Source organism: Arachis hypogaea, chromosome 18 (genome assembly GCF_003086295.3).
Source record: "Arachis hypogaea cultivar Tifrunner chromosome 18, arahy.Tifrunner.gnm2.J5K5, whole genome shotgun sequence".
Lineage (NCBI taxonomy): Eukaryota > Viridiplantae > Streptophyta > Magnoliopsida > Fabales > Fabaceae > Arachis > Arachis hypogaea.
The window spans coordinates 3,331,565-3,350,799 of record NC_092053.1 but is presented as its reverse complement, the minus strand read 5'-3'; the positions used below and the strand labels follow the sequence as shown (position 1 = coordinate 3,350,799).

General features: G+C 35.4%; 4 protein-coding genes across 5 annotated transcripts; 2 read left to right on the top strand and 2 right to left on the bottom strand.

Annotated features, from left to right (window-relative positions):
- Positions 1–1,850: 1,850 nt before the first annotated feature.
- LOC112771431 (probable serine/threonine-protein kinase PBL9) lies at positions 1,851–5,006 on the top strand. Its single transcript, XM_025816185.3, has 7 exons — positions 1,851–2,279; positions 2,394–2,538; positions 3,032–3,357; positions 3,508–3,643; positions 3,730–3,872; positions 4,006–4,129; positions 4,232–5,006. The coding sequence occupies exons 2-7, from the start codon at positions 2,487–2,489 to the stop codon at positions 4,669–4,671; spliced, it is 1,221 nt and encodes a 406-aa protein (XP_025671970.1). The 5' UTR covers positions 1,851–2,279; positions 2,394–2,486; the 3' UTR covers positions 4,672–5,006.
- A 2,454-nt stretch (positions 5,007–7,460) lies between these two features.
- Positions 7,461–7,859, bottom strand: LOC112771432 (flowering-promoting factor 1-like). The gene has a single exon (XM_025816186.2). The coding sequence runs from the start codon at positions 7,857–7,859 to the stop codon at positions 7,461–7,463; it is 399 nt and encodes a 132-aa protein (XP_025671971.1).
- A 1,509-nt stretch (positions 7,860–9,368) lies between these two features.
- Positions 9,369–14,189, top strand: LOC112772110 (factor of DNA methylation 4). 2 transcript variants are annotated; one of them, XM_025816992.3, is made up of 7 exons: positions 9,369–9,822; positions 10,458–11,544; positions 11,797–11,978; positions 12,082–12,150; positions 12,260–12,544; positions 13,269–13,490; positions 13,715–14,189. In XM_025816992.3, the coding sequence occupies exons 2-7, from the start codon at positions 10,458–10,460 to the stop codon at positions 13,943–13,945; spliced, it is 2,076 nt and encodes a 691-aa protein (XP_025672777.1). In that variant the 5' UTR covers positions 9,369–9,822; the 3' UTR covers positions 13,946–14,189. The 2 variants fall into 2 exon arrangements, with proteins under 2 accessions (XP_025672777.1, XP_025672778.1); XM_025816993.3 differs by having other exon boundaries at positions 9,421–9,822; positions 10,445–11,544.
- Positions 14,190–15,233: 1,044 nt separating this feature from the next.
- Positions 15,234–17,499, bottom strand: LOC112771149 (expansin-A4). The gene is made up of 3 exons (XM_025815783.3): positions 17,194–17,499; positions 16,699–17,017; positions 15,234–16,139 (listed from the first exon to the last, which is right to left on the bottom strand). Exons 1-3 carry the CDS (start codon positions 17,342–17,344, stop codon positions 15,830–15,832), a joined length of 780 nt encoding a protein of 259 aa, XP_025671568.1. The 5' UTR covers positions 17,345–17,499; the 3' UTR covers positions 15,234–15,829.
- Between the last annotated feature and the right edge of the window lie 1,736 nt (positions 17,500–19,235).

Genomic DNA, 19,235 nt, shown 5'->3' with positions numbered 1-19,235 from the left:
ATCTTTTTTTTGGTAAATACTAAATACTATCATGAAAAATTTTATAATTATTAAATATGTATCTTTTTTTATTATTAAATAATGAATTAGAGAATTTAATTTGATATGTTATAATTTTTCTTTTTTAATGTAATCAAACAAACAAAACACATTTTTTACATAAAATTACTCTTTATAAAAAAATATTTTTAACATCTTCATTTAAATAGATATTTTTTCTTTTTTTTAAAAGCAGGCCGACAAGCTGAAATTTTTGGATAATTTCAAATTTCAACCACATATATTCAGCTAATTTTTGTAGATATTAACCAAATTTTAGTGTAATAATTAACTATTATATTTTATGATGTTTTTTAAAATTTTAGAAGTAAGACAATTCGCAGGAAGTGTATTGTCAATGCACGGAGCATATTATCCCGTTTCAGAATTTAAAAGAAAATTTCATAAAATCTAATAATTGTGTTACACTAAAGTTTGGTCACTATCTAACAAAATATATGTATATATTCATGCATGCATGCATATAATAAGTCAGAAACTATAATTACAAGTTGTTACTATATTCATGCACATATTACCCTCCTTTTTCATTCTTTACATCTCAATTACTTCTTTTGCCTTGATATCATAAAGGTATCATCATCATGTGAATGTTTGAAATAAATTAGCTAAAATTTGATAACAATTTAGGAAGGAGCAGAGGGTCAATTTCTGTCATAATTCGTCAAAAATGTTACTTTCATTGTTATTTTTGTGTGGCTAAAATTCTTACCGAGGATAATAATGTCACACAAAATTAGAGACTCACACAGATATTAAGTAATTTACCATAAAAGACCAAGGTTTTAGGGTCCTTGTATTGGTCCCACTAGTAGTGATGTTACTCATTGAATCCAAATTAAACACCAAACATGATTCATGAATCAATCCAACTTGTATCTTGTGGTTGGCTTTTCTTTATGAATGTGCACGTGATGAAATAATCTCGGGTTATTTATCATGATTATGAAAGCATGTATAATTGAATTATATTCAATCTGTTATTCCAGCTAGGTTGAACTTAGTCTTGCTTAAATATCTTCAAATATAAAATGATATATATATGCGAAATCATTATATAAAAGATCTAGCCCCTTATCAACAAGAAATGGGTTGGTGTGTTATGTGAATCATAGACAAGTTTATATAATAAGTAATAGAAGAATAGTAGGATTCAACCTAACTTTTTTATTTTTATTAAAAAGAAATCAATTTAGTCAAGAACCATTGCTCCCTTGATTACAACATGATCAAGAATCCATCTAAGTGACATGTATCTTATCATATCTCAAGGATTTAGCAGCACAATCTTTGAATTCTAATTTGGGAGATTATGACTTTAGGATTGGAAGAACTAAGAGGAAAACCTTGGCGACTGTTGTTCTTGTTATATCCAAAGTCCAAGTGGTAAAAGCATTAAGGGCCCTGACAAGACATGGAATAAGACATGCACCTTGCACCCCCCAAAAGTTAGGTTTTTTTTTTTATATTTAAAATAATAATAATATATTTTTTTTCTAAAATAAAAAAGAAGCAGATACAGAAGAGACAAGAATATTAATAGGGTGGCAGAAATGAATAAAATGGAAATGACATGGTAAGGAAGACAGTGACAGAATTGGAGTGCAGTGAGAAAAAAGAAGAACAAGGAAGATTGATATTATTTTCAAGATCTAAAGTTGAATGTAAATTGTACACTCAATAATCAATATGATTCAATAATGGAAACAATTGTTTAAATATTAAAGTAAGAAATTAAATAAAAAAAAGAAGTACCATAAGGTTGGTAGCTAGCCAGCTAATGAGTGAATAACAAGGCAAAGAAGCAAGCAAAGCAAAGCAAGACAAGTAAGCTTAGCAAAAGCATAAAACCTATGCATTTATTTATATTCATTTACTATGTATATGTGCACCTACAATTTTCTAAGCATAAGAAGAGAGTGATACAATACAAGAATTTGATGATGCTTGTAAATTGCAGTGGCATTGTAGCTTGTAGGCATTAATTAACATTGAAGGGAAGGGGGTCCATAAAGGTTGAAGTTAAAAGGAAAACAGAACTGGGTCCATTCCATGAATGAATGCACAGCTCATGTCCCTTTCAACTCTCTCCACCCTTACCCTCCATCACACACCCCACTCATATTCATATATAACCCTTCTCTCTCTCTCTCTCTCTCTAAATCTCACTTTGGACTTTGGAGTCAGGTTTTGTAGCTTCACTTCAAACTGTTTCACAGGTTCTTGGCCTTTTCCTTCTCTTCTCTTTTGGCCTCAGATCTTTTCTTGTTTCTTATTCTGTATTTAGTCCACCTTTCATGGTTGTTTGTTTGTTTGTTTGTTTGTTTATGCAGTTGTGCTGGACCTTAACTTGAGTTCTCAGCTTTTCTGATTGTAATCTTCACACAACAAACAAGGATTCAGTAATTGAGGAACCTGTTTCTAGCATGGGAGTTTGTCTGAGTGCCCAAGTTAAAGCTGAGAGCCCCTACAACACTGGTATTCCTTCCTTAATTCTCTTCTTCTTGGCTATGACCCTTTTAAGTGGAAATGCCTTTTACAATAATTGAGTTTGGATATTTGTGCTTGCATGTATATCATCCAGTTTGTCCCTTTCTTCTCTCTCAATGCTTTTGAAGGAACCAAGGCAGAATTTTGATTAGCTAAAAAAGATGGATTTAAGCATTCTTTTCTTCCTCTTTCACTTGTTTAATATATTTGATTTGTTAATTGAATTTACTCTCTCTTAAACTGGTTATGTCTTCTAATTTCTCAATTTAGTATACAAAATGTCTCTTTACACTATTTTGATGCTTATGAATCTCTTGCCAATAATTGGAGCTCCACTCAGAACCAAGTGATCCAATTTGATCTATGACATTGTAATTAGATATGAAGATCCAGTGTGATTGCTCAGAGAATTTTACATTGGATTAAGACATGATATTGGTGAAGGTTTAACTGTAATTGATATAGTAGTTCCATTTGGCAGGGGTGAACTCAAAGAATGTGAGCACAGATGGGAATGATCTCAGTAATATAAACAGTAAAGTTTCGTCTACCTCGATGCCACCGACTCCACGGAGTGAGGGAGAGATCTTGCAGTGTTCTAATTTAAAGAGCTTTAGTTTATCAGAACTTAAGACAGCCACGAGAAATTTCCGGCCGGACAGTGTGTTAGGAGAAGGTGGTTTTGGTTCTGTTTTTAAGGGTTGGATTGATGAGAATTATTTGGTGGCTTCCAAACCTGGCACTGGCATTGTTATTGCTGTGAAGAGACTTAATCAAGATGGCTTACAGGGTCACAGGGAGTGGTTGGTGAGTTTAAGTCCCTTGCTTATGTTAGTTCCAAGCATGGTGAATAATTCAAGAAGCAAGTCTCAAGTTGCATTATCTCATCCATGATCTTCTTCTAAGTTAAATTGAATCAGTTTGCATAACTAAGAGGAGTTTGTTTTCAATTTTTAGGCTGAAGTAAACTATCTTGGACAATTTTCTCATCCTCATCTAGTGAGATTGATTGGATATTGCCTTGAAGATGAACACCGCCTTCTCGTCTACGAGTTTATGCCTCGTGGCAGCTTGGAGAATCATTTGTTCAGGAGTTAGTGCTCTCTGCCCATCATTGCACACAATCTTAAAGTTTCAACTTAGGACTAATTTTAACATTTGGATGTGTTATTGTAACAGGAGGCTCATACTTTCAACCTCTATCATGGAGTCTCCGTTTAAAGGTTGCTCTTGATGCAGCCAAAGGGCTTGCATTCCTTCACAGTGCCGAAACACAAGTGATTTACCGTGACTTTAAGACTTCCAATGTCTTGCTTGACTCGGTATGTGACTATGTGTGCTTGCAATATATCATAGGTTCATGGCAGAGTTTGTTTTGGTAATTTGATTAAAAGCAGGGGACATTATTTGGATTTTGGACATCATAACTGAATATATTTCTTGATTTGATTACAGAATTACAATGCAAAACTTTCGGATTTCGGGCTAGCGAAAGATGGACCAACAGGTGACAAAAGTCATGTGTCAACAAGGGTGATTGGAACCTACGGATATGCAGCTCCTGAATATCTAGCTACTGGTATGGTTTGTTTCAAGTTGCTGAACAATTTTTGCTCCCAATTTATGTTAATTCATGATTAGTATCTTTTTGGTTAGCTGGCTTAACACAATGTTAGTGCAGGTCATCTTACTGCAAAGAGTGATGTCTATAGTTTTGGAGTAGTCCTACTTGAAATGTTATCCGGTAAGAGGTCGGTTGACAAGAATCGACCAACCGGACAACACAGTCTGGTGGAGTGGGCTAAACCATACCTGGCTAATAAACGCAAGGTCTTTCGAGTTTTGGACACGCGCCTCGAAGGACAGTATTCGGTTGAAGATGCCTATAAGGTAGCCACACTCACCTTGAGATGCATATCTAGAGAATCCAAGTTCAGGCCAAACATGGATGAAGTTGTTACATTACTGGAGCAGCTGCAGGCTCCTAATGCAGATGCAGGCAACCGAAATCCTTCTTGTAACGCGTCTCGCCCTCGTAGAAGAAGCGCTGATGATGTTAGCCATAGGAGGGCCACCCCTACAGCTTACCCTAGGCCCTCTGCTTCAACTCTATATACTTGAAATTGCAAACACACACAACCTTGAAACTTAAGAAATCCTAATAATATATTGCTCTGATGCAGGGGAAAAAACATGATGCATGAACTCAGGCACTTCTGTAACTAATAGATTGTACATATGATATAATTCAGCTAATGTTGCAATTATGTAGGTACTTCTTTTTAATATTAGGATATTTTTGGGGTGGTGTAGTTTCCTAGTTTTGTTATGTTAACACTTGATTGCAAACACAAGAGATATATTTAAATGCTGATACACTACGACCTACTTTTGTTCTCATACACAATGAATGTGATGGCTTTCTTGTGGATAATAAGGACATAGTTGTTTGTTTACTATTGTAGATTGCTAGTGAGGTAGGTGAAATCCTCCTCAATTATCTTGTTAGCAATTTCAAGAAATAAGTTCGTGTCATTTTAGGCAAAATCATTCTGGCTAGAACTAGAGTGGACCAAGAGCCAAGTATATGGACAAAACACTCATCAAGGACACAGTTCTTACTTGAATGCACATTGCTGCATGTTATAGTAAGTTCCACATATGGTTTCCAACCTGTATTTATCTATATAATTTAAGATTACAGCTCATAACTAACAACTAATAATGTTGAATACACAACTTTTCTGATAAATAGCATCACCAAACGGTTTTCTTGTCTTAATAACATTGATCATCATATAGAATATAGATTTCTGAGAAGTGATAAGTGATGTTGGATTGGATTGCACTGCAATATTACTTTCCCTTACTTATATTTGACAAGTATACTTACAAATATGTTTGGCTACAGTTAACTTAAAGAATGTGCGAGATTAAAACTGTCTCTTTCAACATTCATGGTCCTTGTCATATTTAAGTTATTTCATGTGTTAAAAATATGTAAAGTTTCCCATAAAAAAAATACCAAAGTAATTGTTTTTGGTTAATAGCGCGTGAGAGTGTCATATGTCATATGTCAAGGTTGATTGTATTTAATTACAAGATGAATAGATAATATATATTTTAAGAAACATTTCAAGTGCACCGGGGAATACCGGTGCACCAGTTGTTTTAACCGTTGATTTCAATTAATATATATTATATATATTTTTTATAATTCAGATTAACAGTTAAAATAATTGGAGCACCGGTACTCCTGGTGCACCTGAAATGTTTCCTATATTTTAAGCTGCAATTAAGGAAGATTAGAAGAATTAGGGTGAGAAGGGAGGGAGTGTAGAGGTAGATTGATTGCATTGTTAGGACGTGGCATTGCATTATCAAAGATTAAAGAATGGTGTGATTGTGTGAATGTGAATGTGAATGTAAATGTGAATTTGATGCACTCACTAGTCACCACTTTTATTTTCGTACACTGTCCTTCCAGATCCCCTCTCATTCTCATCTCTCTTTTTTTTTTTTTTTTTTTTTTAAACAAAGAGAAAATTGGGACCACTGAGTACCGGTGCTCTGCAGCCACACAGTAACCTCTTCTCTTTTGTTTGACCATATAACAGAATTCAGTTTTTTAAAGCCTAATGATAGAGAGACAAAAAATATAGATAGAAGTTGTCTTATTTAGCATTCATTAATTGTCGCAACAATTAATAAATGTTAAATAAGACAAGAACAATTAATGAATGTTAAATAAGACAAATTTTGACTGTTTTTGTCTAATTTTTTTTAGTTACAAAACATTTTCGAATAGAATATTAGTCTGGAAGAACAAATCATGACCATATTCATTAGAGCAAAGCTTCTAGAACCAAGACTTATTTCACGCGCAAAGAAATTGAGTTTATATATGTATCACTCATCAGCCATTAGTATGGATATTCACGTTCAATTCTACGATGATAGTGAAATAATAAGCTCGCTCATAGTGACTAAAAACATGAATAAAAGTAGCGAAAATATTTGGTAACAAAAGAAAATCAGCCAAAAATAGTCATAACTTATCTTATTTAGCATTCATTAATTGTTGCGACAATTAATGAATGCTAAATAAGATAAGTTCTGGTCGTTTTTTTTGTCTCCCTAGCATTGCCAAAAAATACTTGGTTACAATAACCAAACGCGTGAAAAAATTTACATTATTATTTATAAAAATGATTTTGTTTTACAAGAAAGCGAAAAATGAATGACTAAAAAAGAAATTGAAAGAGCAAAGTAGAGAAGGAATTAAATGATGTTTGTTAACCCTAGGTAGGTAGGTAGGTAGTAGGCTAGAGGAGCATCTATAAATGGTTGCAGTGGAGTGATACTTTTGTGAGTAGAGTTGTAGACCCAAGATGATAGTCTCTGATAGAAAGATATACAAGATAGTACAGAAGTACTCCTACGTGTCAGCCTTGGGACGTGGACTCATACCAGATTCTCCACTCTTTTCCATCAGCTTTAACACCTCTTCACACCTCATTCATAACCATACGCATGCATATGCCTAAGCCAGTAACTAAACCATTTCCTCGTTCATTTCCAACTAGAAAGCCTACGTCACTCCCTAAACCCTAACTAAATCTTTCACGTACTAGTTAATAAATCAACTCCATCATTTCATATTTCACACATATATAAAATAATAACAGCTATTTTTTGTACATAAATTCATCGCCTTCAAAGTCACTCGTTAAATCAAAGAAATGGTAACAATATAGAGTATTATAAGGAAGGGCAATTAAATATATTAATTAATTAATGATAATAACGGAGAAGATGAACATGATGATTACCAAGTGGGAAGTGCATATATTCCTTGTTTGGTTAATGAAAGTGCATGGGGGTTGACGTACTGAGAACTAAGCTTGTTGTTAACGTTGATGGTGTTGCGCAGTGGTGGGGTCACGAACCTGAAAGAAGGAACGGTTCTTGAGAACGATGTCGTACAAGTGGAAATTCTTCAACTTGGAGAACCTCTTGGGGAGTGAGATGAGGTGTGTGGATGAGTCAGATCGGTGGAACTGGATGAGCTCAGGGTTTTCCGAGTTAGGGTAGCGAGTCCAACCGAGTTCGGCGAGTCGCTCTTCCAGCTCATCGTAGGAACGAATCACCTGGTTGCTTGGCAGGTACACCAGCACTCTGGGTCTGGCACCGGGAGCGGTGGCTGTTCCCGCCGCATGCGGTGGATCCCTCTGCTCGAAGGATTCCCTTGTCGGGTTTGTTATGAGCCTCGTCACTCCGTTCTTGCCGAAAACCCAGACCCCAGACATTGCTGCACCTGCACGTGAATCGCTTTCGATGACCACTATTCTGTGAGTGGTGAGTGAAAATGGTCAATCCATTATCACACTTATATAGTTATATACCACGCTTCATCAATTTCGCTTATTATAACATTTATCTAATTTCATAAACCCTATTAATAACACATCTTTCTTCAGCCATATTTAACGTTAACATATATCACCAATGCGTCCAACTTAGTTTATACTGGTTATCCATAATTCTAGCTAGCTAGCTACAAAGATATAACATATAAGCCTTCAAGTAGACGTGAAATTATAAAAACTTTAGGAGCCCAAGGTAATATTATGGGATATAATCTTTGGGAATGGGTAAATTAAAATTTAACTTTTTTTTTTTTATCGAAGATAGGAAGAATAGAACTCGCGAACTCTTAAGTAAGTATAGAAAGATTATACTATTTGAGTTATAATTTATTAATAATTAAAATTTAACTTGTGTGAGAGATGCTTACACATTAGTATGCTATTTTTTGTTCTAATTATTCACGTAAAAAATATTAAAAATATAATATTCTTTTCAAAAAATATACCGTTAAAAATCTAATTAAATTTTTCATTGTAAATATCTTCTATTTGTAAAAAAAAATCATTAACTCTAACTTTTTATACTAGCACATTATAAAATTTGGTATAAAAAATTAATTACAAAAAATACAAAGATATAATTACAAATTTAATAAAATTATAGAGGTTAATAGAATAAAATTATTTTTTTTTCATGATCAAAATTCGTTGTCTAATATGGTGATCGAGTTTTTTTTTTTTCTAATTCATAAGTATTTCAATGGATATGATACAGTTTAATATTTTTATAAATAAAAATTGAATTCTCAACATTTAGTTAAAAGAAATTCATTCCGCTTAATTATACTTTTCTAGTTCTTTTTTAGTTTTTTTACACCAAAAGTATACTTAGTTTTTTAGGGTCATTAATATTTTGTTGTGGGTTTCAATGTGATTAAAGTTATTTCTTTTTTAACCATATGAGATGGGCCTTAGGCCCAAACAACGAGAAATTACCGCCCAAAAAAATAGCTTTTTACTCTTATGATGATGCCATGATTATGAATAATTGAATATATACATGTTTAACGTAAAAAGGAAATTAAAAAAAAAAAAAAAAAACCTTGATGTTTCCCCGCTACAACTAAAATTCTTCCTACAAGTTCGTTGATTATTGCTTGGGAACCCCCTCTCTAAGTTGCACTAGAATCAACACAATGATTGGTCTATAGGGATTTCATGGTGGTAATTCTTGTATCCACATCAAAAGGTCTTTATTTCAATTGTGAATTTATTATCATTTACCATTACGATTATAAGATAAGATGGGATCCTAAAAGAAGAAAGGTGTTTGAAAATTGCTAATATTTTCATTTTTTTCAACCAATGGAATTGCTGGAATTTTCACCAAAATTACTAGAAATTATCTTTTAACATAAAAATAGAATTATGGGGAAAAAAGAAAAAAAAGGGAAAACGGAAGGACGCATGACATGCACATTGCACCGAGTGCAACGAACCCGGTCTCTCACTCTCACTCTCACTCTCACTCTCTGAATTGAATGAAATTTCAAATTTGAAAAGAAACCCTTAAACCCAGCCTTCCAGCAAGCAGCCACCAGCGTCCACCGCACTCCAGCCGAACCATTCTCCTCGCCGTCGTCGCTTGTGGCGGGTTCTTCTCATCGTTCCTCTTCTCTCGACGTCAAGGTCGAGCTCAAAGCCTCAAACTCACCGCCGAAAGCCCGAAACCCTTCTCGCCGTCGCACGAAGGTCGAGCTCGTGCCATTGCCGTCGCCGTTAAGGCTTGCTGGTCGTCGTCTCTTCGAGATCTCTCTCTCTCTCTCTGCCGAGCTCAACGTTCCTGCTTCGAGCACTCTCTCTCTGTCGAGGTCAACAGCCCTGCTTGGAGCTCTCGCCGCCGGTAAGCTCTCTATCTTCAATTTATTTTTGCTTGTTTAATTCTGAGTTGGAGTCGGGTTCAATTGTGAGTTGCTGGGATTAACTCTGAGTTGTTGAGTTAATAGTACTGATTTTGTTGATGTACGTTTATTCTGAATTGTTGATTTTCTGAAATGATGATGATATTGTTGCTGATATGTTGTTGGCTTGTTGCTGATTTTCTGATGATTACTGATTAGGTGATGATTAGTGCCTTTGTTTAATTCCAAGTTGGAGTTGGGTTTAATTGTGAGTTGCTGGGTTTAATTCTGAGTTGCTGAGTTAATAATACTGATTTTGTTGATGTTTGCTCATTCTGAATTGCTGATTTTCTGAAATGATGATGATGATGATGTTGCTGGCTTGTTGCTGATTTTCTGATGATTACTGATTAGCGCCTTTGCTGCTCATTTAACAGTTGTTAATCCCCAATTTTAGAAACTGAGTTGCTTTCTTCTTGTTGAAACTTGTTTAAATTTCTGCTTTGGTTGGAAACTGCGGGTGAGTTAGTGAACGGATACAGACAAATGAAATTAAACGTTGTTCTTGATCTTGTATAGTATGCATGAGATGATTTGGCATAATATTTGAAAATCTGATTTCAGTTCACATTGGCAGATGTCCAAAGTGTCAGAACGTATGACTGAGTCTGAGTTGAAAGATTATGAGTATAGTTACTACAAGGACTTGAAGAAAGAGTCTATTGTAGTGAAAATATCCAGTTCAACGTATAGGTGCCCCTTTTGCCCTGGCAAACAGGATTGCAGTTTGAGTGAGCTTTCCAAGCATGCATCACGATATGCCTCCAGTTCGATGAGCAGGGGCCAAAAAGATAAAGCAAAGCACTCTGCTCTTGACAACTATATCGTTAGATATCTTGATGTTAAGAGGAGGAGGACATCAGAACCTGCAGAACCTGTTGAAAAGGATGATGTTAAGAGGAGGAGGACATCAGAACCTGCAGAACAGAGGAGGAGGACATCAGAACCTGCAGAACCTGTTGAAAAGGATGATGTTAAGAGGAGGAGGACATCAGAACCTGCAGAACAGAGTAGGAGGACATCAGAACCTGCAGAACCTGTTGAAAAGGATGATGTTAAGAGGAGGAGGACATCAGAACCTGCAGAATCTGTTGAAAAGGATCAGATGTTTGTCTGGCCTTGGATTGGTATCTTGGCAAACATTGCTAGGGAACTGAAGGGTGATAAGTACACGGCAGGAAGTGGCAGCAAACTGAGGGATGAGTTGACACGAGATGGATTTCGTCCCTTGAGAGTTACTCCGTTATGGAACTGGCGTGGGCATTCCGGTTTTGCTGTTGTTGAGTTCAACTCAGACTGGGAAGGTTTCATAGATTCAATGAACTTCGAGAGGAGCTTTGAATCTAAACGCTGTGGTAAGAAGGACTACTACAGTGTGAGAGACCGAGGTAATAAAATTTATGGATGGGTAGCCCGTGAAGATGACTACCACTTTAAGGGTATAGTCGGTGAACATCTCCGTAAAACTGGGGATTTGAAAACTGTTTCTGGAAAAGAAGCAGAGGACAAAAGGAAAACAACTAAGCTTGTTTCAGGGCTGGCTAATACTTTGAAAATGAAGAATATAGAATTGGAACAGGTGACAAGCAAATATGATGAAATTAATGTGTCTCTGAAGAGAGTGATGGAGCAGAAAGAGGAGATGATTAAATCATTTAATGATGGTATGTCAAATCTTTTAATGAATTCCTAATTGTTTATAGTTTAATAAATTGGTCTATTACTTTTATTCTTTACTTTTATGATAAGTTTGTTTTGTTTCTCCAAATGGGATGGTGAAATATATGGTTTTATATGGTTCTCTCTCTTTTTGTTTCTTATGGTAGCTTACAGGTTAAATTGGAAGATATAAATAGTTATGTACTTATGTTAATTCTGGAACGTTGCTTACTCCTTTCTTTATCTTCTATCATTAGAAATAAATAAGATGCAGCAGATTGATCGGGATTATCTGGAGAAAATTTGCAAGGATCATGAAAGAGACAGAGCACATTTAGAGAAACAGAAGAAAGAACTTGAGCTCATTGAGAGGGATCTGAAGAAGAGGGAGGTGCAGAATGAAAATGAGAGAAGGAAGCTATTTCTTAAGAAGAAAAATGTAATTTATTTTCCTGTTTGAGTTCAGAAAAACCATATCTTTTGTGTAAAATTTGGAGGACCACTCCCAATTGTTTTAATTGTTATTATACTGGCATTTGCAGAATGAAATGGCTATAATGGAGCAAAACAAAGCTGATGAGAAAATGATGCGTAAGGCTGAACAACAGAAGGTATAAATTCCCTTTCTCATTTTAGATACATTTGGATGTCTACTATTGTTAATCCAGTTACTTGTGTCCAAGTTATTCACTGTGCCATCTGGGGGGTTGAATATTACAGAGGGAAAAGGAAAAGCTGGATAGAAGAATTCATGAACTACAAAGACAACTTGATGAAAAACAAGCATTGGAGTTGGAAATTGTGCGTCTGAGAGGGGCTGTTGAAGTAATGAAACACATGGAGGAGGATGAAGGAGAGGAGAAGAAGAAACTGGAAGCAATCAAACTGGATCTGCAGGAAAAAGAGGAGGAAATGGAAGCAGTTGAAGGACTTCAGCAAACTCTTGTTATCAGGGAGCGTAAAACCAATGATGAGTTGCAGGATGCTCGCAAGGAATTAGTAAAAGTAAGTACGTTGTCCATGCATAAATGTTAATGTCAATAAGTCTTTTTTGCCTTTCAGCTCTTTCAGTGGTCTGAAAATTCAACTTCAGAAAGTCTTTGATTAATTGTTTCTAGCAATAATAAGCTTGCTTGCATTTTTAAACAAACTTAAAATTCACAGGAAACATGAGAAAAATTATAGGCATATTAATGTAGACAAAACAGCTTCCATTATCCATATTACTGCTGGCAGGATGCTTCATGTTTAGTAGTCTATACTAGATGATATTTTGATTTTCTTAAATTCAAAAAAAATGATAAAATCAGATTCAGGACAATGAGAAAGGTGATTTGCTGTGATAACATGTAGCTCTCTGTTTGGCCATGTATTTTGTGTGATATTATCCTGCTATTTGGGAATCAATGTGGTTGCTAACTTCTGCTTTGTCAGTTCGTTACAGAGTTATCAGGTGAGTCAGTTCTAAATTTCTAACTCAGCATGTTTATCATCTTAAATAAAAAATGGTAGAATCATGCTATGTCTGCAAAAGCCCAGATGTGGTTTATATTTTGCCATCTTGTACTAGTTTGTTGCATTTCGCGTGACCTGTGACTTAACCTTCTAGCTAAGTAATATCTATATTTTCAACTGGTTAGTTGTTGATAGCGTCACTTGGTTGGTTTTGTTGTTTCATTTTTGGTGAAGTAATCTGATATATATGTATTTTTTTTTTTCTTTAACACAGTTTATGAAAGAGAAGTCAGCTCGTGCTTTCATTCATGTGAAAAGAATGGGAGAACTAGATAGCAAACTGTTTGTGAATTTAGTTAAGAGAAAATTTGATGGTTTAGAAGACGATGAGGTGCAGATAAAAACAGTGGAGTTGTGCTCTCAATGGGAGGATTATCTTAGAGATGCAAATTGGCATCCTTTTAAAGTTGTAACAGATAAAGCAGGAAATGCCAAGGTACAATGACTTCAAGAATTGCATGCCTCTTAAAGTATATATATATATTCCCATGAACTGTTAATTTATCCATTTAATTGTGGACATTACCCCGTACCTTACTGGCTATACTAGTTAACAATCAAATAGACCAATGTATCATTTCATTATTGGCACCTTTTTCCTCTTACTCTTTCTTGTATGCAATGCAGCATGATGTAAACTATGTTGGTTATACTTTGTAGGAAATTTTAGATGAAAATGATGAAAAATTGCGGACTTTGAAGGATGAATTTGGTGAGGAGGTCTTTGAAGTGGTGACTAGAGCTTTGTTAGAGTTGCATGAGTACAATCCTAGTGGTAGATACCCAATACCAGAAGTCTGGAATTTCAAGGAAGGAAGAAAGGCATCTTTGGAGGAGGGTATTTTAGATCTGATTAAGCAATGGAAAGTGTCAAGGCGAAAGAGAAATTGACGCTTTTCTTTCGGTGGTTCTACTAGAATTGAGATAATTTTTTGGGTAAGCTGGAGGCCAAAAGCCCAAAGTTATCAGAATTGAGATTGATGTACAGAACTGACAAATGCTTTGATTCAGCAAAATTGGATTTACTTGTCTGGCCCCGCTGGGCTTTCTAAATCCTTTCAAGACGATTCAAACATGCATACAAAACAAATTTCAAACAAGAAATAAAACTACACTTAGTGTTTCGTGTTTATAATTAGCTTTCTTTTTCCATGGGAGGTGCTACTGGAAATTTTTTTTTTGCAGTATTCATTGCCCGAACAAAAATTAAAGTTGCTGATGTGGCTGTTACATCCCGCATTGCTCTCTTAATTACGCGGATACTATGATGTGATGTCACCTGATTGGATGTTAATTGTATTATTTTATTTTATCTAAAGATTAGCCTAACAACATTTGTTAAAAGAGATAATAAGAAACTTTTGTTCTTTTAGTATATTTTATCCACGAGACTTAAAATATTTATATTTCTAATAAACCTTTTTACCTGTATTATTTTGACAAATGTCCCAAGATATTTTACATCTAGTACCAAGTCCATGATTATTAAATTACATTGTAATGCGAATGAATGATGTACGAGTTCTGAGCTGTACAGTACTGTATTTCATAATTCATAGAGCTTTGTGTTTGTTTTCCTTGTTCTTACTCTCCCATGTGATTTTTGTTCTCCTGAGATGAATACCCGAAGTTGGGAGTTGCGCCTTCATTCATGGGTCATTTGTACAGGCGAATAAGTGTATTTGTCAAGAATAGTGGGTCACACATTTGAGTTTGACCACAAAACATTCAGTCCCAACGAATTGCATGTAACGTGGAAAACAGCAGATTGTTCAGTCAGCTTTGGAATATTACATGACTAGGTCCAAATCTTATTTGCCAACACCATATGCATTTATAAAATTTTGCTTTCTCATTGGCTCAAATAACTGGATGGGATTCGAACCTCGCCGCTTCAGATCTCTATAAACTTCTCTTTTACAGTCATTGGTGTAGTCTTATGAATTATTGTCAGGTATTATATTGATCAAATAACTTTAAGGACTTATATTAGCACTACACTAACAAATATTTAGTTATTTTAAAAAGTTAATGACTAAGTTTATGTCATATATCAAAATAAACATTACTTCAAAGATCATCTATCATTTGTGGGGTAGTAGTTTTGCACTAACTGCAATTTAAATCATTACACATCCCTACCAAAAGAAAACAACATAATTGCATGTAGTAGAATGAATGAAACACAAACCAACAAAATACATTTTTCTGATTCGAGCGTATACAAGTTAACCACAACACATGCCCTTAGATACATAATGACATAACAACATAACACCATCCCATTTCTAATTTTGCCGCGGGCTACTACTTTGCTTAGCCGCTTCAGCATTCCTTACTCCTCTTCCGTTCCCTCCTCTTCACTCTAAAATCTAACACACAAACTGATAAAAGAGTACAAACTCATGCACGCACCCCAAATTAAAATTATATAGCAATATCATATCAAACCCACCCACCCAAAAAGGACACAAAAGTCAACAAGTCACAACCTGCTGTCACTCACTCACTCCCCCTTTCACAGTCTCCAAAACATTCAGTCAAAAATAAAATCCAGCATTCTAATCGCTATCAAAATGGGCGCCAGAAGGGGGGTAAAAAAAATATAATAAAAAACTGACATTAGACAATTGGTTGGAAGCCAAAAAAAATAATAGCCTTGTCCATTTCATATAATCATGAGCATAATCATAATCATAGTGATAATGATGGGGTAAAAAAAATATAACACTATATAATTATGATTGGGTGTGAGTGATTAGCGACTTAATAAGGTTAAACCCGGAAATTCTTTCCGGTAAAAGTTTGACCGAACTGCCAGTTGGAGGGAGCAATGTTCCAAGAGGTGGAGGTGCGACGGTCACTGGCGGTGACACGGAAGGACAAGGCTTGACCCACTAAGACCGCGTTTGACTGCCAGTTCTGGCCCCAGTTCCTGCTCATTGGCATCCACCCGGTTCTTGAACCCTTCACGTACGTCCTCACTATATCCCCTGCACCCGCGACGTTGCTGATCAATACCAAATTGAAGTAACGGAATCCGTTAATTGTGAACCTGATCCCACCGTGCTTTCTACATGGCACCCTGCGCAATTACCAATTCATCACTATTACTAATCACGTTGGGGAAAAAATCATGTGCATTTGTTTTGACGTAAAATTGATAGTTGTGATTAACTTCAAATTTATCAAATTATATAAGTTTTCACCTACAGAAAATAAATAAAAAAAAAAGCAATAAATAGGGTCCACTTCACCCCCACCAAATCTGCTACTAAAAGTCAAAAAGACCTTACACACACAGTGCCGAGATTCCTCCTTTTTTTCATGAACACCCGGTCTCGTGCCTATGCTTTACTTTTATCTACTTTTATTAAGACCTACCTATGACTAGTGTTATTTTATTTTCGCTCATTTTAATTAGTAAAATGTTAATGTTGGAAAGGAAAATGCAGTAGCAAATAGCCTTTATCTTTCACTGCATAGTTTTAAAAAATGTGGAAGCTAAGCTTAACGTGAAGTTAATAGTTGAAAATCGTTAGTCAAAGCTATCAAATCATTTAACTGAGTCTAAATTATTAACTTTACCAGAAGTTATTTGCACATGAGGTTTCAGTTTTAAAGAAATATAGAAGTAATGGTACCGGCGATAGGCAACGGGGACGATGCCGGCACGGTACTCAGCGATCTTGAGGAACATTGGCATGGCAAGATCGAAGTGAGGTCTGGGAGGGTTGCACCAACCGCCATTGTCACTTGGGAGTGCGTAGTTTGGGGGGCAGAAGTTTGTTGCGGTTATGAATATGGAAGGGCTGCCGGAGTGGCACCACTGCCTGTCGTTGGCACACTTGATCTCAAAGCAGGCACCGCAGCTTAGACCGCTATTGAAGAGCGCCGTGCTCAGCGCCGCCGTGTTCACTCCATATCCTTGGCTATACAGGTTTCCGTACCCACATGCTCCCCCTACACACCCACACATACATACACTTATAAACTATCAAACTCAAAATTAAGTAGAGAATAATGTTACATACCCATGGCCAATAAGTAATAGCTCAAACGGCATAATCTCCCACTACTCAATTAAAAGGTTGCGGGTTCGAGTCTCCTATCTTTAATAAAAAAAAAAAGTTACATACCCATGGTTCCCGAAGCGTCAGATCCTCCGTAGAATGTGGCGTGAGCAGTTTGCCAAGCACCACCGGAGTACACTCCTGGGATTCTAGCCTCCACCATCCACATTAGAGAGATGATGAGAGATCCAATAATGTTGACCACATTGCTGGCCATACCCCCTATTTTTCTTGTTTACAATGTTATTAACTTATTATTATGTTTGATACCGAGAGGTGGATGGAGAAAAATGTGGGAGCAGTGTGTGAAATACTTATGGTAACGGATTGGGGGGTTTGGGGTTAGTTATAGTTACACACTTAAACACACTCTACAGTGATACAGGGGCACCATCTGGAATTTTCACATTACACTTTCCAATTGTGTTTCATTTCACACCCTACTCCGTTTCATTGTGGGCTCCACAAATATATTACATTTCTGATTTCTCTCTCTAATTATTTTGATTTTTGTCGTTGAGATAGTGAGGGACACCATTCTCCCATCAACTGAATACGTGGCCACAATAACAGATAATGTGAAAAGGACGTACAGTTTGCGACGAATTCAATTCAATATCCAATTAAGTCCATGGACATAAGAGCCCACAGAATCGAACTAATATAAATTACGAGGTTATAGTTACCGTAACCAAACCAAAGTACTATTATTAGCGTATATAACTTCAACTTGAGACTTTAGACACTATAATATTCACTAATGAGTAATTTGTCACACTAACTTTAGTTTATTATAAGTAGGCTCTTGGAATGCGAAATGTTGAAGTAGCTAGAAATTGTTATTGTTATTATAATTATAATTGTGAAGAACATATATGATTATAGTGTCAAAGGAGGCGAGATTAGGGTAAGACTTTAACTTGGCGTGATGTGCGGTGTGATTGGAATACAAGTAGCCAAGTAGAGAATGACTAATGAGAGTACTAAACACATAAGACGAAAAATTAAATTAAAACGGTGGGTCCTGCCCCTTAATCACCGTAATCTTCGTTCAATTATATTCCTGCTTCTCTTTCTCCAATTTCTCATCCATTCTTCAAGCTTCAAATCACACATTTCTATTTATAATTAGACAACTAATTAACTATTAGTAGTTGTAAGAGTCAATCAAAGACTATTGCATAAATAGTAAGCACTTTAGTCTTGTGTCATTTCTAAGAAATAAAACTATCCGCTAATTATTTGCGTTTAAATAAAAAAAAAATAGAGGTTAATAATAAGTTGGTAGCATTGGATGCCTTGGATTCAAAAGAGGACTGATGATTACTAGCTATGTTCCTGTTAATCTCTTAAATTTTGTTAGTTGTTCATCATTGGATTCCTCCTTTTGGAAAATTTCTCATTTTCATTTTTTAAACAAATCTCACTTGGAAGGGAGGGAATTTTCGCTATCATTTGAGTCGGTGCAAATTGCATTATTCCATGGGCGATTCATCATGCCCCCAACAAATAGCGTTATTAAATTCAATTTATTTCTGAAAATGTGAAACCAACAACACAAAATGAACCACATACAATTTATCATCCTGAAAAAATGTTAATTAATCATTCTAGAGTTATATCATTCACACATGGTAGATCGGATCGGTACACAAATAATCAATGCTTACCCAAAAACATGAAGGAATTTGAATGGTGGAAACGTTTTCTCCACAATCTTATTTTATTGTAACAAAATGTGAACCATATGCTTTATTAAGAACATATATATATATATATATATATATATATATATATATATATATATATTTATTTATTTATTTATTTATTGAATCCCAAACCTTTTTACATGGATTACATGAAGGAAAAAAACATATTAGGATCTGAATTGTTGTTTACTTTTCAAATTTTGTAGGTGCAGATAATAATCAGATTTAATTGTTCATGTGGAAATATGATTACGAGTTAATTAATTATGGGTGGGAAAAAGAAAAAGAAAAGGAAAAGGAAAACAGTGAGATTTGCGTGATGCTGACTAAGGTGGTGAGATTGTCTAACTTTGGCTCTCCAGTTAAAGTCCAAACCTTATAAAGTACTCCATATTAATA